The 27,711-nt window shown below is 39.7% G+C and overlaps 1 protein-coding gene across 1 annotated transcript in view; it reads left to right on the top strand.

Moving 5' to 3' along the window:
- Positions 1-27,711, top strand: part of FBXL7 (F-box and leucine rich repeat protein 7) — a 167,029-nt gene that overhangs the window by 16,522 nt on the left and 122,796 nt on the right. Inside the window, exon 2 of the mRNA XM_031589227.2 lies at positions 22,099-22,188. Coding sequence (XP_031445087.2) covers positions 22,099-22,188 — 90 coding nt within the window. The remainder of the gene's footprint in view (positions 1-22,098; positions 22,189-27,711) is intronic.

Below are 27,711 nucleotides of genomic sequence, written 5' to 3'. Positions count from 1 at the left end.
TTTCCTGGACTGTACTCTTAAAAGAAGAGTGCCAAGTACTCTAAATACTTTACAGTACTTTACTAAAAGCTGAACACTCCCAGCATCTGCTGCTTTTCTCCAAGGAATACTCCTTTTACTGGCCCATTTGCCATGTTTTGTATCTCCTGGCAGGAGCAGCTTCTGGTAGCTGGATGTCAGATACCCGCAGTCATGTCAACATGGCTCTGCTTCCACACACGGGAGTCAGCGTTAATACTTAAGGTTACAAAGAGTAACTGGGGCTTGGAAATGCCAATTACTCTGGTCCCCTCCATGTTAGGTCACCAAATGGCTGTGACAGGTGAGCTCAACTGGGGGAACTCACTTCAGGGAAACTCCTCTTGCAGTGCCATAAGAGGAGAAGGAACCTAGTTCTGAGAAGTTGGTTTTTTTTTTTTTTTTTTTTTTTTACTTGAGTGTTGATTTTTAGGTATAATGTTGATCTTGTAATTCTGGAAATTCAGAAGCAGTGCAACTGCAAGGGCTGCTCTGAAAGTAATGCCTCCTATTTTATTATGTTGCCCCATGATGTCAGAGGCAGATCTCTGAATCATAGAATCACCAAGGTTGGAAAAGACCTCTAAGATCACCCTGTCCAATTGTCCACCTATTACCAATACTTCCCAATAAACCATGTCCCTCAGTTCAACATCTAAATGTTTCTTGAACACCTCCAGGGTCAGTGACTCCACCACCTCCCTGGGCAGCCCATTCCAGTGCCTGACCACTCTCAGAGAAGTATTTTCAAATGTCCAACCTGAATCTCCCCTGGCACAACTTGAGGCCATTCCTTCTAATCCTGATGCTAGTTACATGGGAGAAGATGCTGACCCCCACCTCACCACTATCTCCTTTCAGGTAGTTGTAGAGAGCAATAAAGTCTCTCGGAGTCTCCTCTTCTCCAGACTGAACAATCCCAGCTTCCTCAGTCACTCCTTATAAGACATGTGCTCCAGACCCTTCACCAGCTACACTGCCTTCCTCTGAACTCACTCCCAGGCCTCAATGTCTGTCTTGTAGATGTTGATGGGAATGTTCAACCTTTATTGCCATACCACCAGTATTCAGTTTCATTTTGTTGCTATGTGACTGATGGCAGCAGAGGGACAGTCTGGAGCGGTTTCTAGCATGGAAATAGGTTTGAAGCAAAGGTCTGTGACTGAATACCTCTATATGGAAAAATTGGCACCCACTGACACTGACATGTTTAGTGAATGTTTATGGAGATGAAAGAGTAGATGTGAGCACAGTGAGACAGTGGTGGTGTGTTTCAGCAGTGGTTACAGTGGGTCACCTCCGCTGGTGTTGATTTTCATAAGTGTATTTTTTGTTGCTGGTGAAAATGCATATTTAATGATAACTTGAAAAACAGTTTTGTAGCTGAGAATTTGCTCTATCAAAATAGTGTTATGTTTTTTGTATCAGTTGTAGTTTCCATGGGAGTGAAGTAGGAGGCATTAGTTTCGGAGCAACCTACATACTTATTATTTAAATGTTAGGTCTTTATTATAAGCTGGAATTATGCCATGGCTTGCCATTCATTGATTCATTTAAAATAAATGAAAACCACTATGGAAACTGTTGAGTGATTTTAAAAGAGGAGTAGTGAGATGTGGTTCTCACTTTGTGTACAGATCAAAAACAGACATGGAAAATGACAATCTAAGTAGTCATAAGTGCTCTGACTGTGGCTGTATCATCAGATGTCTTTTCAGGCAGACATTCAGACTTCCTGCCTTGAGATGATCGAAGTCAATACCTTGCTTTGTTTTCACAGTTAACAATATAAAGTCCAACTTTTGTTTTTTTGCTTTGTTATGCCTTCCATTAGAGAGTCCATGAGCTGAGGCTTGCTACTGTAATGATTTTTGTTTGTATTCTCTTCTAGATCATCTTCAGAAAATAAACAGCAGGCATAGGACACTGAAGTTTAAGCAGCCTGTCTAGCCTGTTTTAGTGCCTCTGCCATTGGAGCTAGCAGTGGTCTATATTTTAAGCCCTGAAAATAAGTTGGTTTCATTCCCAGTGATTTTCTTGTTGCATAATTGATGGAAACATCTTAAGTTGACTATTAATTATCGTTGCCCCTCTTCTTTTAATATGATTTTGCCTGAAGATCAGGATGGTGTTAAGGGCAACCACACAAGACTGAAGTATTTACGCATAAGATAGCTCTAGCCTGTTAGTGCTTTTTTCCTGAAGGAGGTCTGCTAAGCAGTCAGAATAGTTACAGGAGTTATTAGTGTTCATTGCAAGAGTTTTCACTTGTGTGGTGTCTTCTCTTAGCTTTTAATGCAAGTGGGGTTGCAGATCTTACAAAGAATATGCAGATAGTAATATTACAAGTATAACTTCTTCAATAATTGACAAGTAGTAACATTGGTGAGAGTTAGAAAGGTCTGGTTAGAAATTGCTTTGCTACTTTAATGAAATTATTGGAACTTTTAATTTAAAGATAAATAAGAATATATTATTTTTATGTTAAAAATAAATCTTAATGGCCTGCTGGTGGTTAGATTTTTTTGTGGTGAATTTCAGTGTCCATTTTTCTTAAATATCTGACTTTGTAGAGTTAAAATTACAATACATATAAACTTAGAATCTGATACGTCATACGGAATTAAATTTGAAGTTTTGTTTGCTACTTCATACTGTAAAAATCCAACCTTAGCTTCAGAACAATTTACAATAATTTTCTGCAGTTATTGTATACATTGGAAAAGCTTTTAAAAGGTTTCTGATTCTCATAAGTTTGCATTTGAACATGCAAAATGCTCTGAAAAAGACAGTGCAACCTCATATCTTACCTGTATATTACATTGTCTGGGAACTGCTTTATATGAAGAGTTTTGATGGCCAAATTTACAGATCTTTTCACATGTGTGGAACCTTAGTGTTTGTACACCCAGACCAAGTGTTCTAGAAAAAAAACATGGGTTAGACTTAAAGCAAATAGCTCAAGTTCCATAACATTACAGCTATTTTAGCTCTGGATGTTACTTTGCTGTATGAAGTTCTACAGCAGTATTTTGCCTGCAGCCTCAAGTTGAGAAGACCACCGTAGTGACTTGAGTGAAGAAGGGAGAAATTAAATGCTGATGGGGAAAAAAGATGGAGATAGTTAGCCTGATTTTTATCCTTTCTAATTCTTTGCTTGTTGAAATGTAAGACAATTGACTGCATCCACTCCATTAGACTTACTCATCTAGTTTTAATTAAATCCTCCGATACAGCTTCCTGTTGGGGAAGGGAGGGAAGGGGGGTTGAAATGAAACTTGTTTTTGAGTGAATAAAAACTTGGCTGACGTGAAGAGTATAGCAAGTTGTTTTCAAGAGGGAGTTACCACAATGAGGATGCTACCAATGATGTTCCCTCAGAGACCTGTCTTGAGTAACATTTTCATTATTGACTTTGAACTAATGAACTTGAGCAATATGTAAATAACAACGGAAAGTGTTCCCACCACAAAAGGTCTATACTATGCTACAGAAACAAAACATTGTGGAGTGGAAAAGTAGAAGAGGCACAAATTCGGTGGCGCAAGAATCCGATTGATGCATGTAGAGGGACCAGCCCAATAAAATCTATAATGGGTATCTCATTGATTGAAAACAACTAAGGAGAGGGATCACAAGGGTTTCTTGTGTGAACTGTCTGTGGATTGTTAGCATAGTTATAGCTGGAGGCTACTGTGCCTTAGGGAAAGCATTTCTTGGTTTAAAATAAAATATATAAAGATAAAAAAAGATAATTGTATTTTTTATCTTTTTTTATCTTTTACACAGTCTCTTGCATATACATAAAAGAGACTGTCTAAAAGATAATATTTAGAGGGCCTGAATGGCAGTGTTGATATAAGCCAGAACAACTGTAGGAAAATGCTGTTACAGTGCTTGGAGAAAGTGGGAACTCTACCTCCCATATAGACCTCTTTTTAAGACTGTGGTATGTTTTGGACAGTGAAAATAGTGGGACTTGTTTCCCAGAGTGATGTGCTTACTCTGTACTTCTGGGGGGCCACCCTTGGTTCCTCTATGAAAATATAGGGGGATATAAATCAGTAGTGGAGAAACGGGCTGAAAGTAGAAGCTGTAATGCTTGATTATGGTAATCACACTTCAGAATTAACTTCTGTTACCAGAGTTAGGGATACCAAGCAAGAGATCAGCTGTTTTGATGGTACTGACCTTTCTGTAATCTGGGGAGAAGGTAATTATCTGAATTAAAAAGCCTAGAAAATTCTAACATCTGTGCTTGCTATTTTGTTGTCTTACTTTTGGGCCATAAGTTTTCATGGAGATTCAGTGGCACAGCTACTCTGCATGCCTTCTATCCCATGAGAAGGAAACCTGTAAGGATATGAGCTACCTTTTCCCAATACTGGAAGAAGTCATGTTCACAGACTATCTTGAGTTGGAAGGGCCCCCTGAGTCCAACTCCCCACTCCACACAGCAGCACCCAAAATCCAAACTATGCATCTGAGAACACTGTCCAAATGCTCTTTGAACTCTTGCATGTGGGGTTGTGCCCACTGCCCTGGACAACCCATTCCATGCCCATTGCCTCTGGTGCAGACCCGTTCCCTGATCCCTGGCTGTCCCTCCCCTGATGCAGCTCTATGCCGTTCCCTCAGGCCCTGTTGTTACAGTGAGCAGAGCTCAGTGCTGCTCCTCTGCTCTCCTCATGAAGAGCTGCAGCCGCCATCAGGCCTACCCGCAGCTCCTCTGCTCTGCGCTGAGCAAACCCAGGGGCCTCAACCATGCACCTTGTCATCTAGACACCAGCACAGAGATAATGCTACATTCTGCCAGTCGGACATGAAACTCAGATGTTTCCACCACTATGTTGGTTCTTGAACCCACACTAGTGTGGTCTGCAGCCACAGTTTAGGTTCACAAGTATAACATTTGCAAGAGGAATGAATGTGGCTAGTAAACAAATATTTGTCATATTTCACAATGACCACACAATTTTCCTGTACTGATTCTTAGTTCTTGACACAGCCATTTTCACTGGAAAAATACAAATTCCACTGTTTGTTGAAAATGTTAGCAGCTTTGGTGCTCCTGGCTACAGATGACCTCCTGCAGCCTGATTTAGGCACCCAGTTGTCTTAAATGTTACAATGATGGTATAGCAGGGCTACTCCCACAGTTTGTACTGTGTGCCAAACAGAAAGAGCAGTTAAGAGGCACATAATCAGCTCTCTGCATCTCTTGGTCTGGCTTACGTGGCTGTGTTTCAAAAAAACTGCTTAATTAAATGTCAGGACTGTTGCCAAATTCCAGCATGAGGAAACTGAAACATTCTCCACAGGCACGTTGAGCAGACAGTTGATGAGAAACCTGATGCGTCCTGGGGATTGTGATCTCCAGAGAATGGTCTTCCACTTCAGAGAAAGGGATGAGCAGATGAGGGGAGCAGATGAGTTTTTCTGCAGCACTGACAAGTTCTCAGTGAGCTGAATCTCTTCCTTCTGTCTGTGCAGGAAGAGCAGTAAGTAGCTATTTGCAAGAATGCAATTCAGTTGTCTGTCAGTTGCAGATACTTCTGCAGTTTTTTTACAATGCTGCCATGACAGCCCGTCTACTTCAGTGCACTGTATCAGTGCAGACTTGTTAGATGAGGAGAGTGACATGACCACCTACTTCATCCCTTGATTTTTACAGCTTTTTTTTAAAAGGAATAAATCATTATGGAAGATAATGTGTATCGTGACCCTGCATTCCTTTGTAGGATCCTGTTATATGTCACTTGGCAGTTTCTTTTAGGCCCTGTGGTGGGTACTTGATCAACTTGCAGAGTTGTTTTAATTCTCTGCTGTTTTCTTCAGCAAAAATGAGATTAACTATTTGCCCTTATCAGCAAAAGTAGGAAGCTTTTCTTGGTTTCTTCCAGAATTGAAACATTGGTTGAGTTAGTTGCACTTACTGGAATAAACTTCCATTCCTCCTGAGCCTATAGAAAAGCTATAGAAAGATAAGCAAACAAATATTGTTTAGTACTAGATGACTTGAGACATTCGCTTGCCTACTGGAAGACTGTTCAAGTTGAGGAGGGTTTCAGCAGAGAGACTCAGTGCTACCTTGTTTGCAGATATTGCAGAAGTTGAAGGGCACCTTGAGAGAGTGACTGTGATCTGTGAGTGTCAATAGGCAATGTGTGGCACTGAAGGCTGAGGAGGAAAAGCCACAAATGGTGAGCTTCAGGAGATCAACAGGAAAGGTGGGTATAGTAAACCATGAATGAGTTGAATCAAATAGTACCTCTTTCTGGGATACTTTTCATTGTGCTAAAAGTGAACAGTGCACCTTAAGATGTTTTTTATTAGTGTGTGAAACGAGAATGTTTTGGAAAAGGAGGTTGCCGGAATGCTTAAGAAAGGTTGTTCTGCACTATTGCGAGCCAGTGGAGAGGTGTAAGAAATGCTTAGGCTGCGATTTATTCCTCTGCATGTTTTGCATAGTAAAAAGTCATCCTGGTGACAGATGAAGAATGGATTCCTTAAAAAAACTTTCCTTTTAAAAGAAGAATTTGTTAGTAGTTGTTTTTCTTTCAGGTAAGAAATCAAGGCTTGGTGGTAGGTAGTCCTTTCTGAGGGAGTTGTGCTTTTCTTCAGAGTCAAACATGATAATTGCACCAAAAAGGCATCTGCTGTCTGGCATTGTCAGCCAGAACTGGGAGACGGCTCGACCTTTATATCTGGCCCAGTCAGGTAGATGCATGCACAGTATCTGTCCCTTCCTTTATGTGCCAGAAATGCTTTGATGAAAGATTTTAGTTGTAGTGTGTTTTTAAATGCTTTAGATATTAGATTGTGAATGGATGTGGTCACTTGTGAATGGACTTGTCAAAGATGTTTGAACCACTAATAGATGCTGGCCTCTACAGCTTTGTATTTTATGGTAATGTCTTCTGAAGCTGGATTTTAGGGTTGTGATTCGAACTTGACTGTTTTTCACTTTAACTAAAAGCACAGTGTATTACAAAGGAAAAGATCACTGCATTTTAAGAAGCAGCTAGTTAGAAAGTGAGGTAATGTTTACAGTTGTTGCATTGTATGACTTCCATTTTCGAATTGATCTTAAAAATGGAAACGCTGTTAGATTTCTCTTTGATTGTATGCATCTGCATGTATTCATGTGTAAAGTCCTTTGAGTTTCCAGGGCAGCATGGATCAAATAACATTTATTCTCTGGTTTAACTATGAATTATTAGATGTGCCTTGCTGATCTCTTGTGCTATATCTACTGAAAAGGTTGCAGAAGGAATCTGTTTCTACAGAGATTGTAGGATCCTATTCTAGAATGCTTTTCTAGGAATGTTCCCTCTAAAAGCATAATTATCTTCAGCTACTTTCCTACCAAAAATGTCCACAAAAGTGACTACCTTTTGGTAGATTTTGATTTATTTCAGAGGTGTAGTATGGTGGTTTTGTTAGTATAAGCATCTGTTCCATGCTGTTGCAAGCAGATTTTTTTTAGAAAGCATTCCTCACATGATCTTACCTGTGCTACCAAACACTTTGCACATATTCCTACTTGATTTCTAACATAGGCATAGGATAAATTTCACTGTATGTATTTTGGTTATGACAGATAATAGAAAAAACAGCTGTGATGATTTCAAGTGCCTTCTTTTAGGTCCTCTGGTCGTATATTTAAGAAGATCATGCTGTTATTGGCTCCAGTGGAGAAAATGGCCTGTTTGTTTAAATTCTATTGGAGTTGGCTTAAGTTAATGTAGCAGATTTTTTGCACTGAGGCACGTACTGTGCAGGAATGTGATCTGTTCTATTTCTGCTGCAAGCACTGCTTGCCACCAGCACAGGTGAGGTAATGGCTGAAGGAAGTGTAATCAAAATGTGGACTGCTGCTGCCCTGGGGACATGATCAGGGTGTACTCAGTGAGCTCTCTGGACATAATTGGTAAGCATAACCTGGTGTAGGACTGTGGTGCACTTGCTGCAGCCTTATGGCTTGTACCTATGTTTAGAAAAGGGCTAGCTTCAGATTTCCTTTAATGAAGGCACTACAGAAGGAAACACTTAGATAATGTTGAAGAAAGAATTTGCTGCTTCAGTATTAGCTTTCATATCTTGACAGCTTTAGTAAATGTGAACTTGTGTTTCAGTATTAATAAACATCCAACTGACAATTATTCCACTGTTCATGGAATTATTTTTGCATTTCAGTTCAATTATGTTTTGCATTACATACTAATCAACCAGTGGGAGTATCTCAAAACTTATTGAAGGTCCTTCCTCTGTTGAATTGCTGAATTACTTAGACTTTTCACCAAATATGGCACTGGGTAGCATGGTGGAGAACAAGGTAAATCAACAAAACTTGTAAGTAAGTTGGACAAGAACTATGACTCGTTACTGTGCAGATGGTTTTTGAAGACTAACCTTTAAAAGGAATAAGGCAGGTTCTTAGCATGTCATAAGGCATTTCTCAGATTGTAATTTTATAGTGGCATTTAGTTAAAACACACATTAGAAAAAATCATGTGAGCTGTTAGCAGCTCTCCTAAGTGTAATTAGCAAAGGATAAGCTGTCCTTTTAAAAGGATACTGTGGAAATGAACACTGGAGCAAGCTTCCTGCACCTGTGTCTCTTTCACGTCAGCTATGTTTTGATCTGATGTGCAGTCATAGGCAAACTAAATCTGAGAGATGCAGGTGTTTCCCTCTGGCTCATGTAAACTATATGCTTCCCTGGAAATTAAGCACAGCTTGCTATTACCTACAACTGCAAGAATAGATGCTTATTAATTTAAGAAGTGCTTAGGTATAGAAGGTGCCAAATGGCACTAGACAAGATTTTTCAAAAAGGAGGCACTGGGAGGAAATGGACAACTGTTGTTAATTTCCAGGATATAACTTCTCTGATCCATGCTCTGCTTTCACATGCAAAAGTCCCAACTTGTTCCATCTGCTAGCAAAAACTTAAAATTCACAGCCATATTAGTAAATACAGTTGCTAGAAATCATCAAATGAGTTGGAGCAAAGGCAGGAAGATGCAGAATAAATCCTGAACTGCTGAATTGTCAGGCATTTCTACTCCTCACTTCTGTTGTTGCCTTAAGAGTGTTTCTTGTCAGACATTGCAGTCAAAGAGCAGTCACATTGTACTCTCTCAGGTGTGATTTGCCAACAGTGACTGCTTTCAGCAGAATAAAACTAGCCAGAGACACTGAAAGAAATGGAAAGAGTTGAGTTGTATTTTTTTTTGATGATTGGTCAGGTCTGCCATTAAAGCTGTTGTGGACTCTGCTTCATTTCATTTGATTCATCATGTCACCACTTCCAAAGTCAGTAGGAACAAGGTGTTAACGTTTAAATAGAACCACTTGGGCTATCTCCCTTCATTGCACTGCATAGCTGATTTCAGGGTGATGCAAAAACCATTGAGTTGAGTAACTGAATGGAAGATCATGCAAGGGAAGAACCAGAAGGAGCTTGCAGGTAATGTGTTTGGGCTTTAGCTTATGACCACAGTGCCCAGTCTGTGCTTCCCATTAGCCTCAGACCACTTAACATCCCCATTTGGATTTCTAGTTTCATTCCCATGTTACGAATTCTTTTGATTTCTTTTCACAGCATTTCTTTTTTTTGAAATAATGAACTGTTTCTTCTGTACTCATTACTGTTACTGGTACTCATTGCCATAGGCAGTTGGTTGTACCACTTAATGTGCTGTGTATGCAATTTTAACAATTTCCTCAAGTTATTACCACGCTCAACAATGTTGGTTTTTTTTTTTTTTTTTTTTGCTGAATCACTGGAGAGACTATTTTTCATATTTATCTTTGCTGAGACTTTTGTTAGCTTTTACTACTGCTGCTTAATTAAAGCATGTTAAAGTGGGTTGAAGAAGTGGAGATGATTTACTGGGGTTTCGCTGAGTGTTTCAGAGTGCATGTGTGCCAGTATAAGAAGTGTGGTGAAGATGTGGTGTCAAATGATGGTCCCCCCTTCTGTGCTGATGAGTTGGGTCAGAGGAAGTAATGTGGCGTTAATAAAAGAGCAGCGCAGGAATCAGCATGGTGCAGGGTGGGCTGCCAGGAGCTGGAGCCTGGTTCTGTGCCTCATCTGGGGCTACCATGGGGACTTGGGCAGGTGGGAGGAGGCCCTGGGGCAGGCAGGACTGACGAGACTGACGAGGGCAGCGTCTGCATCCTGCTGTGTTCTGTGGTTTCCAGAAACCATCCAGTCAAGAACATCCTGATCTGGAGATTAGTTGGACTGTCCTGTGCAATAGTTGCTAACATGCCTGCTGTCTATAAATTTGGCTAATGCCTTTGTCTTCCATTGTCCTGAGCCAACTCATTCTATGCCTTTCCAAAAATCTCACAAGACTTTACAGACTCAATCTACTTCATGTAATCTCTTCTTAGTTTAAGACAAAAACAGAAGACTTCAGGCTGGTTTAGGTAGAATGGTGTGAGCTGCTGGGGTTGCAGCAAGCCAAGGTTAAGTGGTTGCTGTCCTTAGCCTTCTTCAGCTGCTTATCTTGGCTCAGGCTGTAAGGGGCTGTCGTGTTGTTTCTGTTCATTTAACTTCTACTGCAGAAGTACCATAGTTTCATTTTTTTCTCTCTAATGAGGTGCTAATACTGAACACTACTGAAGGAGTGTGGTTTTTTCTAAGCTTTCTTTCTTTCTTAGGAACAGAATTATTTCATGTCTGTATTCTCAGAAAGAAAGGACTGAAGAATGTCTTCTCACAGCAATACTAGATTAAAAATACTTCTGAAAATAGTATTGTTCTGAAATGCTTATAGAATTACTCAGCTTAATCTGAGCTTCATGTATATATTTCAGAAGAGATTTTCTTGTTCTCAAATTATAGCCAAATAATCCTTATATCAGTAGTCCACGTATTGCTACCTAGTAAGAATGGAAAAGTTATCGTTGAACAAAACTGAATTACTTATTAATCAACAGGCTGCATGCTAGCTACCTTCATTTTTGTTTTAATGTGTCCTTTTCCTGCCTGGAAGACCCGTCTAGGTTATAAATAACAACACCCTGCTGAAGGTTATAGTGCAGGCTATAAACTATGCTTAAGGTTTATGTAGAAAACAGATGAAATATTGATAATACTGCAGAGGAAACAGTATTGCTGAATTTGCCCTGAAACCATGTAATTTTGATGGAGAATTGCTCCTCTGATTTGTTTTGTACAATCCTCTGTTCCCAAGTCTTAGTATTCAGGCAGCAACTGCAGCACCGAATTGTGCTGCCATGTTCACTCTATATAAAGTGAAGACTAGAAGACAATGATTAGGTAATTGAAACTAAAGTTTTCAACAGAAGCAATGCAATTACTTCCATTGTAATGGAATAATCTCTTATGATTCAGTTTGGTGTTACTGAGAGTTGCAAACTGTACTTCACAGAGTTGAAACTGATGTTGGATACTTCATCAAGTGAAAGTGTGTGTGTATGTATATACATATATATAAAGATTTTTATTTTTTTTGATCTTATTTGCTAACATTGCCAGATGCCCTGTGGTTAGTGCTTAGTTAGGGGTTCTTTAGGTTTCTTCTTTTTATCTACATTCTTCACAATCCAGTTGATTGTCAAATATATAGTGTAGAGCCTTAAAGTTTGATATGATTTGCCATTGTAAACATGGAATTTCTCATACTCTTACGTGTTTAATTGAGCTATGCTAATGGGTTGATTTCTGAATGTAAATGTGGCTTGTAACTTTCGTGGACTTGTATAGGGAAATGTAGACGTTTCTTAAGAGTGCAGATCACATATGTTTGATTGCTTTTGAAATACCACTTTGTATTACTATAGATTTTCCGTAAATGATCTTTTTAGCTTTCATAATCTCCTAAGTTTTTAAGTCTTCCTTTACTTAGATCCTTAATTCTACCACCTCCCCTTCCCACTCTCTCTTTCCCTATGTCCATCAGTGAAGAAAAGCTGGAAGTGGCTGTGCTTATCTAAAGGACTAAGGTGATCCTTGTCTGTTTCTCCTTAGTTGTCAGATTCTTTTGTTCTTCTTCACTTAAATAAATTGGATTTGGGTTTCATGTTGTATTGTGATGTGAAAGCCTTTTGTATCCCTTCTCACAGTGTACACTGGTGCCAGAATACTTTGTGCTGTCTTGATGAAAGGTGTTTCACTTCATCTCCTTACTTTCTATTCTGACTTAATCAGCTGTCAACATTCAAACTGGGAATCTGGGGGCTGTTGTGAAGTTGGTTATTTTGGTGTTACTATGTGTACTATATGCCAGAAGAGTCCTTCCACCATCACTGCTGCAGCAGCTGCCTTCAGCTGTTGCCATCATTTTGCTTCCCAGTATCTGATTTAGCAGTCACAAACTTATAGGAAGAACCTTTATAGGTTTCTGATTAAGATTGAGAGGGAAATGAATTTTTTTCAGATTAGCAATGTATGCTATACCTTATTGTGCCAATTTAGTGTTGGACCAGGAAAGTTAAATACAAAGCAAAACCTTGTGAATATTTTTAATGTGGTACCCCCATTTTGATAGATTTTAGCTGACAGTATCATAAACTGTGGGAGTTATGGTATCATGATATAAGTTCTGGAAACCTATTACCTATTGATTTAAGTACAAACAGGAACACATTTTGGTGAAAAGCCTTCAGTCAAACTTGTCAGATGTCTGACCACATGCCTTTATGCTCTGTGGTGCTGCTACACTTGTTTTGCTAAGTCGAACCGTTTGCTTTCGCTTGTTGACCTTTCCCAAGTGGTGTCTGCAAAGGAGGCATTGAAGAAGTGAGTCGGCAAGTGAAGCCATCAACAGGGACCATGGAAAGCTTAGCAATTCAAGGAAGGGTTTGGCAAAATTAACTGGCAGTGTGTTACAAGATTTCAGTTGAGGAGAGGTCAGCTGTTGCAAAGCATGGAATATCTGGGCAGTGGATTGGGACTGTGGCTTGTTTTGAATCTTTGACTCATCTTCATGGAGGAGCAAATAGAGTTGTGCAGCTGGACTGACCAAGTAGTTCTGTTTCTAGATGTCCTTTTGTGTGAAGAGATGAGAGATGACTGAGGACCACTGTATTCAGGAAATGGTCTGCAAAATTGCTTCTTTAAGTTAAAGATGGTTAAAGATGATCCATCTGCTAGACTGATGATGCCCTATGTCAGCTCTAAGCAGAATAGCAGGGCTTTGATGCCAGAACATTCACATCTACTTCTGACTAAGAACGTAGCGTGTCTGTTCATGTTAGCAGTGATGGGCACTTAGCATATTGCTGCATGTTAGATGCAGTCTTATAAGTGGATGAAAATGATCATTGAGAATATTAAAGCTGTTGTGCTTTAAGAGAAATGAGCAGTAAGATTCATAGTAGAAGTTAACGTGACCTTTTGTATTGAGTTTTGGGCTGTAGTTGTTCATGGAAAATCTAAATGCAGACTTTAAATGATGATGATGTTATTGTGGAAGACAACCACATATTCAGTGTTTTCAGTTTTAGACTTCTGAATGTTATGTTACTGTAATTTAGACCTGTACCAAATACCTGGTATGTTCTATTGCAGCAGTCAGTTCTGCAGCCACTTAGTCTATGCTGGAGCTCATCTTCTCAGATTGCCTTCACTCACTGGCATGTTTTTTTTTATGGTAATGTGCAAACAGGGCCAGTTCAAGCTTTATTTTCCCTTTTCTCTAGCTGAGCAGAAGGCAACGGAGTACGAGTGGCTTTTGGAGTATCCTCAGCTAATTTACTGTAGTGAAAGATTGTGTTTTAGGACTTAATAAAGGAAGTGGTCCTAGTAAGGAATAAAAAGATGCTACATATTTCTCATCTTGTTTTCTCACTGAGTTCACACAAGGAACTTGGATTTCTTCCTTCTCAGGCAGCATTACTTAAATAATATCTGCTTCCTAGACTAAATTGATTATGGCCTTTTCCCAGTGTCTGAGAAGTAAAGCTTAACACTTGGAATGGGTGACAAGTGTGGGTACAAATTAGTGTTGTCTTCTGTCACACAGGCTTCTCTAACTTAGAGGGGAAGCCTGATAACAGAGGAGTCTGCACAAACTGGAGATGTTGGCCTGCAGGTGTGGTGTGGGGAAAGAGCCTGGTGAGAGCTGGGCATGCCTGGTGAGCACGGCCAGTCCAAATAGTGGAAAATGGTGTGGAGCCCACCCAGAGGGAGTGCCATGGCCAGGAGCACTGTCACAGTGGGGGAAATGCTGCTTGGCCCATAAACTGGCAAAGCTGAGGAAAGCTTTAAACTGGGATCAGCAGGGGGGATGGACACCATTAGGAACACTGAGGTTAAGCCAAAGAATGGGGGAAGGCTAATGGGAGTATCTGTGGTACTCCAGGGAGTGCTGACAATTCAGGAGCGCATCTGAAATGCTTGTATACCAATACATGCATTGTGAAGAACAAATGGGATGAAGTGGAAGCTTTAGTTCTTTCCAAGTGCTCTGATATCATCAGTATAAGTGAAACTTGGTGGGATGAGTCCTACAGCTGAGTGCTGGGAAGAAGGGCTGTTGGCTGCTCTGGGGCAGGAGTGGGTGGAGGTGATGTGCTGAGTGCAAGGAGTGACCAGACTGTACAGCCATTGCTGTTAGGGATGATGTAGGAGGGAGCCTCTGGGTGAAGATTAAGGGATGGATAGCAAAGCAGATGTTGTGTGTGTCTGCTATTGACTGCTTACCTAGGACATTAGCAGTGAAGAGCTATTCTTTGGGTAACTGGGTGACATCTCAGATTGGTTGTCTTCATCCTTGCAGGCGACTTCAATTTCCCAGATGTAGACTGGAAGTATCTTGCTGTCCCAGCAAGGCTGGTAAACTCTTAAAGTATGTTGAGGTTCATTTCCTGTCAGAAATACTGAGTTAGCTAACTAGAATAAAAGCCATTCTGGATCTGTCTTTTGACAGTAAGGAAAGCCTTGTGGGAAAGGTGACAGCAGGTGGCTGTCTTGGACTCGGTAATCTTGAATTAATTTAGCTCAAAATGCTTGTGTAAGGAAACAAGGGTCTGGACTTTGAGAGCAGGCTTGAAGCTTCTCAGTGAGTTAGTTAGCAGCATCTCCTGGGAATTTGGTCTAAAGGACTTAGGGGTCTGCGAGAACTGGTTGCTTTTCAGGAGCCACCTTTTAAAAGCATGGCAGCAGGCAATTGCATTATGCTGCATGTCAGACAAGCTGTGCTGAGGACCAGCCTGGCTGAACAAGGAACTCTGCCTTGAGCTAGGGCAGGAAAAGAAAATAGGAGCTATGGAAGCAAGGTGTGGTTTCACAGGGAAAGTACAGAGCTGTGGCTCAGCTCTGCAGGGAGAGAAAAAGGAAAGCCAAAGCCCAACTTGAGTTGACGCTGGCCACAAACAACAAAAATGGCTTTTTCAAGTAAGTCAACAGCAAGAACAGACCAAGGGAAAACTTTGGATTGTTACTTGGAGTGGATGGTCACTTGATAAGTAAGGAGGAGAAACATGCAAAGACAGTTAATATAGTTTTTTTGCCTTAATATTTAACTGCAACAACTGATCTTGGGCTGCCCATGCCTCAGAGTTGAAGAAGATTGGAGAAGTGACTTTTCTATCCTTCATCATGAAATTCTAGAGGAACAGCAGTATCAGCTCAGTGTTCATAAGTCCACAGGGCCTGATGGGATTCATCTCAAGAGCATTGAAGAAATTACTGAGCATTGTAGCCAGACCCCTCAGCAATTTAACAAAAGTCATGGGAATGTGGTGAGATCCTTGCTGACTGGAAACTAGTCAAATGAATTTGGTCTGCTGTCCATTTAAGACCTGAACTAACTCTGTTGCTATCTGCTGAAGGTAGGTGGGTCAGAAGAATAAAACACAGGATCAAGAACAATATTGTTGTTTTTTCCAAGGGGACTTCAAAGATGACAGACTGTTGTGTGATATTAGAAGGTCATGTAAGATAGAGCACAAAAGCAGCAATACCAAAACAACCAACAAATTACTCACCAAAAGACTGAAACACATCAGGAATCCAAGAGCAACTGTGTTGCAAAAGAAAACCCACTAAATCTATTCTAGAGAAAAATGAAAGAGGCTCCCTTGTAGGATGCACCTTTGTCTGTCTCACAGGTCAATGATTTCCATGTCTCTTGTGACTTGTATCTCATATTTCACTCCACCTCTTTATGGTAATTGCAAGTGCAGTAGCAATGAGCCAAATAACAAAATGCAAAAAGATGACTGTCATGCAGTCAGAAGCAATGTGCATATTAAGACAGGCTTTACATAAGTGCTTTTAGTAAGTAGATGTTTCAGTCTTCAGCAGCTACAGACTATAATTTTTGGACAAGTTTAAATTGCATTGCTACTGTCCTGATGCACTTCTGAGGAACTCAACACTTTCCAGCAGTGTGTGTGACTGACAGAATCTGATGTTTGAGTTAACGTTTTTCATGTTTTATTATTTTTGTACTACTTGTTATTGCTTCCATTTGGATAAGATGCAGGACCTAAGAATAACAAACAAAATGCAAGTCTTTGACAGCCTAAAAGACAGAGGTATTTGGAGAATACTGCTCCAATGAATGTGCTGCTGAAGTATAAAGATGTTATTTAGTTTTACAAGCAGCTGGAAAAAAGATTTTTTTTTTGCAGTAATACTGAAATATGAAATAAGACCAAGCAATTATTTGCTTGGTTTTCTAATAGTTTTCTAATAATATTTCATTGGATGGTCTGGGGATGCACATGTGACATGCTTTTGTTTTTCTTTCCCTAGCAGAATCAAGATAATATGAGGGAAATAAGATACTAGGTTAGATAGACATAGGAAAGGACGTTGCATATTGTAGGGCTTTGACACTGGTAGTTTTAAAACAAACAAAATAACATCCGTGCTCCTCCTCCTTTGGAAGCAGTTTGGAGGCATGATTTGAAGTGCAGCTGTGTGGCTGTATGATTACTTGTAGGTGTGAAGGCCATGCTACCTTCATTCTGGCTGTGCATTACGTTACACTCTGATAATTGCATTCTACCACCCTATCTACCTACTACTGGAGTGCAGTTTGGTTTCCTCTGGCTGCAAAATCAAAAACTGTTAAAAGTGTGAAGGAAGCTTTAGGCAATCTCAAGCCACACTAGGGAAACATCTGGCAGGCCTTTAATTTTTACAAAGAGTCACAAAGGAAGCAAGGAATCGAATACAGTGTTTGTTTCTGTAATCTTTGCAGTATTGCTCTCTGTTTGGTCCTTGTAGTTGTCAGTGTTTTAGAACCCCTGCCAGGTTTTATTCACTTACTATGATTTTCTCCTGACAGTTTTTGATTTGAAAAGGTGCTCTAATCTCTGGAGAGCCGTGTTATGCCTAAGTATGTCAAGTTTTCCTGTGGCATGGTTGAAATTAGCAGTCTTAGAATTGACATGGTGTATTACAGGCAGATAATGCCCCGAGAGAAGCGCTGCGGAAGAATCTTGTCTCATATTCACCCAAACTCATCCAAGACCTGAGAATGCATGCCACTTGCTGGCAGTGCTCTGCCCAGTGCAGGTGGGTTACCGCTGGCCATCTTTGCTACAGGAGCACATTGCTGGCTCATGTCTAACATCTGCCTGGACTCCCAGCTACATATTCTGCACTAGTAAGCTACTCAGCCCTCTGCATACATTGGTGCAATTTGTCTTTGTTTCTCACTATCCAAATCTGTTTTAATTAGCAATATGTTAAATTAAATTTCCTGAAGTCAAGTCTGTTTTCCCTGTGATAGTAATTATTTGCCCTGTCTTTTATCTCAGCCAGTGAGTTTTTTTGTAGAAGGGCTTGGATTGGAAAGTACCTTAAAAAAAAAAAAATCTAGTTCCAACTATGCTGCCATAGACAGGGATGTGTCTCAGTAGACCAGGTTGCTCAGAGCCCCACTCAGCCTGGCCTTGAACACTTCTACAGTGGATCAGCCACAACTTCTCTGGGCAACCTGTTCCAGTGCCTCACCATCCTCACAGTAAAGAATTTCTTCTTAACTCCTACTTATTTAAAAGTGCATTATTATATATTCAGGTTTTCTTTAAAATCTAAAAAGTAATTATGAAGTGGTAACTGCTGCAATTAGGGAAACAATGGCTTTTAGTCTGTCTTACCCCTACGGTACTAACTTTCTACATCACTTTTTATGTTTACAAGTATTGTAGAAGTATCACTAGTTCTGTTTTATCATTTTATGGAAAACTGAAAAGGAGATGAAGTTGTCTTCTGTGGAAATATTCAAGACCCATTTGGACACCTACCTGTGCGTGCTATTGTAGAGTACCTGCGTTAGCAGGGAAGCTGAACTCAATGGTCTCTTGAGGTTGCTTCCAATCCCTGCTATTCTGTGATAAACTACTCGGGGGGGGGGGGGGGGGGGGGGGGGGGGGAAGAAAAAAAAAGAATCCCAAATCTGAATATCTTTGCTCACAGAACAAAACACGATACAGTGCACCACTAAGCAAAGTATGTATAACCACATTTGTGAATGCTAACAATGTGACTAGGGGGAGCAATTGTGTGGGCATCTGGCAGTTCAATAAGGTTAGTTTGATTTCACCATGGAATTAAACAACAGTTTCAGTTGAAATGCTACATAGACCCAATGCAGCAATGCAGCGTACACGTGGAACCAGAAAACACAATATTTTGTATTAATATCTGTTTTTCAAATTGTCAAATTCACTGGATTTTTGTGTGAGTAGAAGTCAGAGTGGTGATATCCTCTGCTCACAATTCCTACTGCTCACCTCCATGCACTTTGCAAGCCTCCCTTCAACAACTTCTTAAGTATCTAATCTATTGTTTATTGTTGTGAACAGTATCTATTGGTAGTATTTCGTTCACTTGGTCAAATATTCTTCTGAAGTTACTTATAGAAAAGATATCCTGAAACAGACAATAGGGGAATGGATACAAAATACTAATAAAATGCAAGTTGTTCTTGACAGCAAGCTGACAGCTGGTAGTTAGGGATTCTCTAACATGAAAGTGATTCTTAAAGTAGCATTGAAAATTATGAAAGACTAGGACGATGCTTATTATCAGTAGAGAACAATCAAATATTGAGATGCAGCTTCTTACTGCTGCATTTATTTATTTATTTATTAGAATCTTATTTGCAGCAACATTCAACAGACTGCTTGCAAGGTGAAGTTGTGATACCAAGCATGATAGGAATTGGTTTAACTCTGATATAAATACCGTTGAATTCCTGTAGCCATTAAGATGATGACTTATTCACTATGCTGTAAAATGCTTTAAAAAATTACATAAAAATGCACCTGTGGTATTGAGGTTTTTTTTCAGAACTGTTTAGCAGAGTGATATTTTTTGCCAGGAAGGCAAGTCTCTTCAAAAAGTTTAGAATGCAAAAGTGTGGGTAGGATTATTGGTATATGCACAGTTAACTAGCTCTCGCAGATTCTACTTGCTATGTTGATGGAAGCCCGCTTGATTTACAGTTGTAACACCCTTAATGCACATCTTGCTGCCTAATCACTTACTGTGATTTCAGAATGGCTGGAGACTTTATTAAGTAAAGTCTTCAGGCAGACTCACCTCCCTCTACTTGCTGGCAATGCTTTGTCTAGTGCAGCCAGGACATCACTGGCCTTTGCCACAAAGGCTTGTTGCTGGCCCATATTCAGCCCACTGTCTACCTGGACCCCCAGGTCTCTTTCTGTGTAGATGGTTTCTCAGCATGTCCAGGTGCAGGGGTTATTCCTCCCCACTTGCAGGACTTGGCGTTTCCTTTTGTTGAACTAATTTCCTGAGGTTCTTGCCAGCACATTTCTCAGCATGTTAAGGTTCCTTAGAATGGCAGTGATGTTGTAGTGCAAGAATGACATGTCCTCGTTTTGTGCCATCTGTGAACTTCATGAGTATGTACATTTTCTCATCATCAAACTTGTATGTAGAAAGCTTAAATGCTCTTCTGGGTTATTTCTTGCATGTGTAAGTGAGGCTATAGCAGCCAAAGCTAGGCAGTTTCACGTTACAAGAATAGATGTAGTGTCTGCTGATCTGTTTAAAACACTTGCTGAAAATTTACCAGGAAGTATCTCTTGCTTCTCTGCCCTGCCCAAATAGAGCATTTCAATGTAGACAGTGAAAAGGCTTGTTCTGGGGCTGTGTATGATAAGAGAATACTAACACAATAATAAAATACTTAAAGTATATTTGTAGGAAGAATTGTTATCCAATGCAAGCAGTAACAAGAATGTTTTTCTTAATTTCCAATTTTGACTTCTCACAAGGAGTTAAAATATTTTGATATTGAAGTGGTAGGGAAATACTTTGACTTATATCTGGTGTTTCACAGTTACTACATAAGTGTGCTCTGTAAATAATGTGTTGCTATTGGATGTACTGGCACTCAGCACCCTATGGTGGCATTTGATTTGATTTCTATCAGTCAGTTAAGGGATGCTGGTACTCCTTAGATGTTTTCCTGCCTTTGCAGCTGCAGTTGATAGTAGCAGTACCCTCAAAAACACTATCTCATCATTAATATCAGCTACTGTGGGCATTCCAAGTTCTCTGGTCTCTTCCTGGAAACTAGCATTTCACACCTAGTCTTCTCTTTTCTCATTTGGATTTCTTCAACTGCAACTGTAGTTGCCTGAGCCCAGAGCTATTTTGGGGCAGTCATTTCTAGAAAGACCACAGTCCATTACTTCAACTTGTGCCACAGCTTGCGAGCAATAGAGGTGATTTTTGATATTCTAGGGGCACTGCTTCTTGAGTGTGCTTTAAAGGAATGTAAAAAGCAGTCAGTGAATCAGTACTGATGGTGCACTTTTTTCTCTTTACCCCACCCGACTACTGGCCTTAGCCATTTATTTTTTCACTTCCTTCTGGCCTTTTTAATATCCTTTCACTCCACAATCATCTCTCAAATCCAAACATGTTAACTTTATGCAGAGAACAATTCTCTGGGGTTGGCTGACGGATTAAGTGGCAGTACCTTGGTTGTGAAGCAACCTACGTTTGCACATTCTCCAGTCGTTTTGCATTAAAACTTAAATCCTTGTTCTGTTGTGGCACCTTTAAAAAGCAGACCTCCTCCTTACATCTAAATGTTATGAAAACCAGGCATACTGTAACCCAGAACCCCAAGGAATGCTTGATTGAAATAACAGATCAGAAAAGTCTCTTGCTAACATTCCTGTAATTATGGGTTTACCCAAGTGACAGAAACATGGTGTCAGCTAGCTTTCTGCATACAGTGTAATTTTGGTTCAAAAGCTAACATAATTCTTAAAGGCTTTACCGGTGCAGCATTGGAAGGAAAGGTAATTTCTAAAGGTGTTACAGCATTTGTTACCTTTCCTCTGCTTGTGTATCTCATATACTGCTGATAGGGTGATTGGTCTGGTTCCTGCTGGAAGAGCAGAGTGTACCCCTATTAGTAGTTACTGACATCAAGCAGAATGAGTGGAGAGAATGAGGAAATGAATAATTCTGAGATCCTCGCAGATGAACAGAAAGACAAGCTCATTTCAGCCTCGTCTGTTCTTCTGCAGCACCCATCTGAGTTAACAAAAACAAAAAAAAAGAAAGTTGAAGAATAGCAACCATGAAAGTACTGGTTTCAAAATTTTATTGTTTCAAGCAGTAGGTATGATGTAGGAAGAAACAGCAGTTTCTTGTTTTCATTTTCAGGTGAGCAAATGACTTAAATTGGTCATGTAAGCACCTAAATCTAAACTTAGTTAATGCACCTGCAATTTAATCAGTGCTGATAAGAGTCAGTGTCCACTTCTGCTGATCTGTTTTAGAGGTACTTGAATTAGAAAATTGGTTAAGAAAGTTCTCTTAATGACATTAATCACATTTTTTTCACTTAAGATGAAACCCCTGTGACGCTGGAGCCTGTTCACAGCTGTAGTACATGTAAGGATGCATATGCTGTAAACTACCGTGCAGTTAGCTTCCATTCAAATGAGTCCAAAATGAACATCAGCTGTTTTAAAATCAGTTTAAAGCTTTCTGGAACTTTTCCAGGTTTTGATACGGAGGGCCTTTCTTCTTTGCTGCTGATACTTGCATTTGTTCTTCCTCACCCTCTTTACCTCTTTCTCCTTTTGCAGGCAAAGGCAGCTCAAGCATCTCATCCGACGTGAGTTCAAGTACAGATCACACGCCCACCAAAGCCCAGAAGAATGCAGCTACCAGTGAAGGTAGGCATCTGGTATTCATTACTCAGGTCGGGCCCCCCAGCATAATCCTAGCTATTTTCAGAAAAGGAACCTCTCCTCCTCCTTGTTCCTTCTGTGTACAGTGCTATTAGCATACTAGAAATTAAAAAACGGTTTTTCTTCCTGTGTAGAGTTTCTGCTTCTGCCTGTTGTATTTTCTGGTTTAAGCTTGTGACAAAGGATTTAAGGTACTGCTGCAGAGTAAAAGTGTGAAGAGTTTTGAATAAAGTTGCAAAAACTTTTTATACTTAAGATTAGATGTGATCTGATTTTGAGCTTATTTCTGAGGAATATACTTGATGGAAGCTTGTTTTGGCATGTGTTCTAGGTTAAAATTCAACCTCTTATTTCCATATTAAGAGCATCGTGAAATGTGAGTTGTTCCTACTGAGTTTTCAAAAGTGTATCTAGAAATGAAGAGCTGACAGGATTTAATTAGATTTATTCATCTCACCTGCAGTTACTAGACTACCACCTGGGCGTAGATTTTTGATGTCTAGGAGAAGGAGAGGTTTGGTATGTCAGTAGTAACATAACATTGCACTAACTGGCTTGTGAACAGAGAAACGCTGATTCTTTCCTGCTGCCTTACTACATGTGAGTAGGTGTGCTTTGCTAAATGGAAGTACATTGGCCCTAGTTTTTACTAGAGTGTCTTCAGAGGCTGAGAGGAAATCATTGAATCTGTATGTAGTTTAGTGATGTAAGCTGAAAGCCTTTTTTTTTTTTTAAATGATACATTTATAGATCTTAGTTAGAATTTCTACTCAGTCAAATACATTGTTGTACTTGTTGTACCAAGTTGTACTTGGTAATTATAAAACAATAAATCTGACTTCTTTCACTTCTGCCATTACAAATTAAGTTATAAACTCTGGTTCCTTTTGGTCTGGCTTTGTTTCTTATTGTTAGAAGAAAACACAGGGTTTGAATTGTTCTCGTTTGGCAAGTCTAGCTAGGACTGTAGAATCTGAACAGTAAAAGGAGTTCATGTAAGTAATAAATGACCATATAAATCATGAGAGTTTGTTGTTAGGCATGCACAATCCCCTATCAAGAACGAAGATCTGGCACCTGTGAATCATATGAGATTCTGGTTCAGAATCTCTGCTTTTTAGTCTCAACAATAAATTTAACAATAAATGAATATACAGTTAATAAAGTTAAATTGAATAGTAGACTTCATGTTTCTCTAAGCTTTGGATCGGCAAGTTTTGAGGTACATGAAGGAGATGAATTGCCAAGATGCCAAGTAAATTTAGGAAATGTATAAAAGCATTTTAACTTTTCTGTATGACAGCCAAGAAAAAAAGCATAAAGGAGTAGTGGAAACTCTGAAGTCAGTCCTTAACAATTGCTTTAAATTTCTGTTTTACTTCAATCAATAAAACGTTTCTTTTCCCCTTATTTTCAAATCAGATAATGCAAAATAATTCTTTATTAATCTCTAAGATTTATGTTGTTAATCTAACCTATTGTAGAGCCAGTGAATACCGGTGTAGACTGTGAAATCTTCACCACAGTTTTGCAGCTGTTTAGTTCATTAGTGAGGGAGGTTTAAATACAGGCCAGCAGATGCTGTAGTAAAGATGTTTTCTGAGTTCTTGTGCAGATACAGAGTTCACAACAGTAGAGTTATGTTTTCCACTCTTGGAGACAATTTCAGATATGAGCATACACCCCTTACAGAAGGGTGAAAATAGGAAGGTGTGTAATAACACTTATTTTAATAGCAGCAATGGTAGTCCATCCCTCTATCTGTGCTGCTGTTGCTTTGCTACCAAGTTTTTCTGCTGAGCAGTTAATATGGGTCAGTTAAATGTGAGCTGTATTAATATGGATTGCTGTATAATCTGTCAGGTACTTTAAAATGACATAACTGAGGAGTGTGAGGGTTTTATGAAGGCAAGTGAGAGAAGAGAAGTGGAAGTGGTGTTGAGGGGGAAAAAAACCACATAGGGTCCTGTGCAAACCAGTACTGTTACTGGAAGGCCTGTTTTTCAACCAGTTTGTGGGTTTTTATTCGTTCGTTTTGTTCTTAACTAATGATGCCTCTTTCCCCCGTGTATAGTAGACTTACCTTGTAGGAGGATTCAAATGAAGAGAAGGAATCATATACTCTGCAAGATGAGAAGAGTTCTGCACTTAAAGTTCTGAATGCTTTTTTACAGTTCAGTTACAGAGTAGTGTCTAGGGACCAGCTAAGAACAAGAGCTTGATTGTGTTAGGCACTGTACTAGCAGTTGCACTTATGTCTTTTCATTGGGGTGTTTAAATAACTTTTTACAACTGTTTAGTTAAATTTACCTTTACAGTACTCTATCCTCTAGCGTTTTCTTGTCGTGATACAGTAGTACCTGCCCACCCTGGAGACTAAGTGCATCTTGCTCTTCAACATGAGGCTGAAGCTGGGACAAACACTTGAATTCTGTCCTTTACTTTAACCCTGTGTTGTAAATTCATAGCACTGCATGCTGTCTTGTGAATGAGTCATGATGTGTAGTGAAATGTGTATGTCCTACGTCTGGAGTAGAAAGGAAAATGAAAGGTTGCTGGTGAACTTTTTCTCACCTTCATTGGCGTGGGAAATAAAAGTTACAGTTTCTTTGCATCTCTTGAATTTGTAGTGGTGGCTGAATTCTTGGGTGCCTAGCTTTGTAAACAGCACAGAATTTTTATGCAAGGCTGAAGGCCTTTCTTGTCTCCTGCTTTCCAGCTTTGCAAACAAACCTAACTTTCTCCAGCTCGGCACAGCATCTCTTCTTTTCTGGTTCTTTGACACAGTTGACAAAACACTTACTGAATTTGAGTCCCTGAAAAGCCATGGAAAAACTGGGAAGGAAATCATAAGACCAGTTCACACAGCTCTTTGGTACTTTACATTAGAGAGGCAGTCATGTAAAATGCTTGCAGGCAAGTATAAATTCCCAAGGACTGCAAAAAGATGTGAGATAGGACTCTTCCTTGAAAGGGGAAACTACCTCAGGAGCTCCCTGGCAGCAGGTGTTATCTTGCTGTTTGGGCAATCAAATGAACTCCATATTTGATCTTCTGCATTCATTCTATTTGCGAATTTTCAGTGCTGTGATGTTTCTGTAGAGGGTGAGTTCAAGAAATGAGTTATTACCTGCTTGAAATGGCTTGTGTGGTGCTCCAGTTCTAGATATGCTGTTGAGGTGACAGCAGTTAAATCTCTTGATGGGGATGGAAGATGTGGTTATCACCTAAATGCAGTGCCACAGTGCCCTCCTTCACACTGTAGATTGTGAATATCTGTAGAGCTGTAGGAGATGATCTTTATGCTTCAATGAGACAACATTTGATGGCACTATAAACATCTTCCTGGGTGAACTGCACAGCATCTACCAGCAAACAGTAGACAGTACTACTGGCAGATCTCTCAGCTTCCTAAACTCAGACTCAAGATAGCAGTGATGCACGTGAGAATGATGTGATGAGGCTGCACTGGTGCAGAAACTGAAGTTCTGTCTCTTGCTGAAGCTGCACCCACTGTGGCTTTTACTTTCTGCAACCCAGTAAAGGGCAGGAAGCAAAAAACAGATGTCAAGGCTTCTCTGTGTAAATAACTGAATGTGCTATGGGTACAGTCTGGCTACGACTTGGCTCAGAAGAAAGCATGGTGAACTGTGGATGTGCATGCACTTTGCCTCTGCTCTGTCTCCTCTCATGACAATGCCGTTTTCTTTAGCTTTGAATATATACTACATTTTACCTCTTTTCCAGTCTCAGACATTGTCTGCAATCCTTTACCCCATCAATCACTTACAGTTAGAAACTTTAGAACACATGAGTTTTTGCTACCCCCCATTGCTGTTCTGGCAAGTGGAAGACTAAATGGATTTTTGTGGGCTGTTTAAATGCAATTTGCTAGACACAGCCTTAGCCGAAATATTGTTGTTTAAAGTTTGATTTAGAAGACTAGATCGAATGTTTTTGTATGGGCTTATCTTGGTTAGGGAGCTTTCTTCTAACACTTACCTGCAGAGCATGGAATGTTGTGTCCAGGCTGAATGCTTCGTATTAACTTGACAGCTTTTCAAATAAAAAAATCAATACTGTTTGCACTTGATGTGTAGATGTTCTTAAATGGTAATCCAGAGGCTGCTTTAAATTGAGAGCTCATGCATGAGCTTCATGTATGAGTTCTAATTTATTTCTCAGTTTCTATAAAATCAAAATGAAGTGTTAGGCCTGAAACAAAAATACTGTTTTAGCAGTAGGGTTAAGTGCTGAAATACCTGTGAATATATCCTGTTAATGTTTATTTTAAATTCTGTGGAAATACAGTGAAGTCAGTTGCTGTATTCTGCAGAAATTAAAATTATATCTGCTTTTACTGATGTTGACTTCTAGAGACCTTGAATTTTTTTCCTTTCAGTAGTATCCTTAGAACTCCAGCATCTGTTTGCAACACGTGATGTTTATGTACTTTAAATAAACTTGAAAATGACTCGATTTAGAAAACAGACAAATGAAGAGGACACAGCTTTTTGCATGTTAGCATTGCCTTTTATGCTTAGTGTGGAGAGCAAATGCATTTGTTTCGGCACTGCATCTCAGCAGAAGAGTTATTATTACATTTAAAGTTGAGATCTGTTTTATACATGCAAGGAAGATGCCCAGTCACAGTTCTGGTAGTTGCATCTTCCTTTCTGTTTTATTTGAGCTTTTCAGTAGTTCTGAAAGAAACATCAGTAATGTGACTGGAATAACTACATCCATTAGGAACCATTCACTTCATTAAATCACATTTGGGTGAAAATGTAGCATTTCACAAATATGTAATGCTTTAATTATTCATGTAAGAGTGTTACTGTATACCCTGTGTGAGATGACATCTGGCTAAGGTCAATGAAGTAATGTTCCTGTGCTCCTTGGCATCCTTTTCTGGTGAGTCCCTGATAATGAAACTTAAATGGCTGGTATGTTGGCAAGTCCCAGTCTGTGTTAGGGAATTTCTGCTGCCTGTCCTCTTCCCTTGGCATGTAGTAAGTTCCAGAGGAAGGGGCAGTTGTGGATGAGGAACTACCTTTCTCCCTGTAGTGGTTCTCGTTCTGACATGTCTGTAGTTGCTGCAGTCCTTAAAAAATAAACATGTACTGGTGCCTAGAGTTCCAGCAAGCTGCAAGTCTGACTGAGGATTCTGAAATTCATAAGACTTCTACTGTTCTGAATATAGAATTACAAGTGCTCATTCAAGTTTTAGAGTAATTGCAGAAATACCAGGTTCCTAAGTATCTGGAACTGGATTTATATTCAGTTTAAGAAGAAAAAGAGTGTAGCTGGATAAGCTTTTTCAGGAGAAATTATCTTCTATTCATGTAACAGTACTAAAAGTGCTTCATACATTTGCTGTGCTCTTCTGTTGATTCATTTCTTAAGAAAATAACTTTCAAGTGACTTTGAGAAGTGACCAGAATTTGACTACTGCTACTACATGTCTGTATTGTACAGACTGTAAGTGAATTAATGCATGATTAATGC

The sequence above is a fragment of the Phasianus colchicus genome, chromosome 3 (assembly GCF_987193195.1).
Source record: "Phasianus colchicus chromosome 3, bPhaCol1.hap1.1, whole genome shotgun sequence".
NCBI lineage: Eukaryota > Metazoa > Chordata > Aves > Galliformes > Phasianidae > Phasianus > Phasianus colchicus.
The sequence above is the reverse complement of the archived record's forward strand: the minus strand, read 5'-3'. Positions and strand labels throughout refer to the sequence as shown.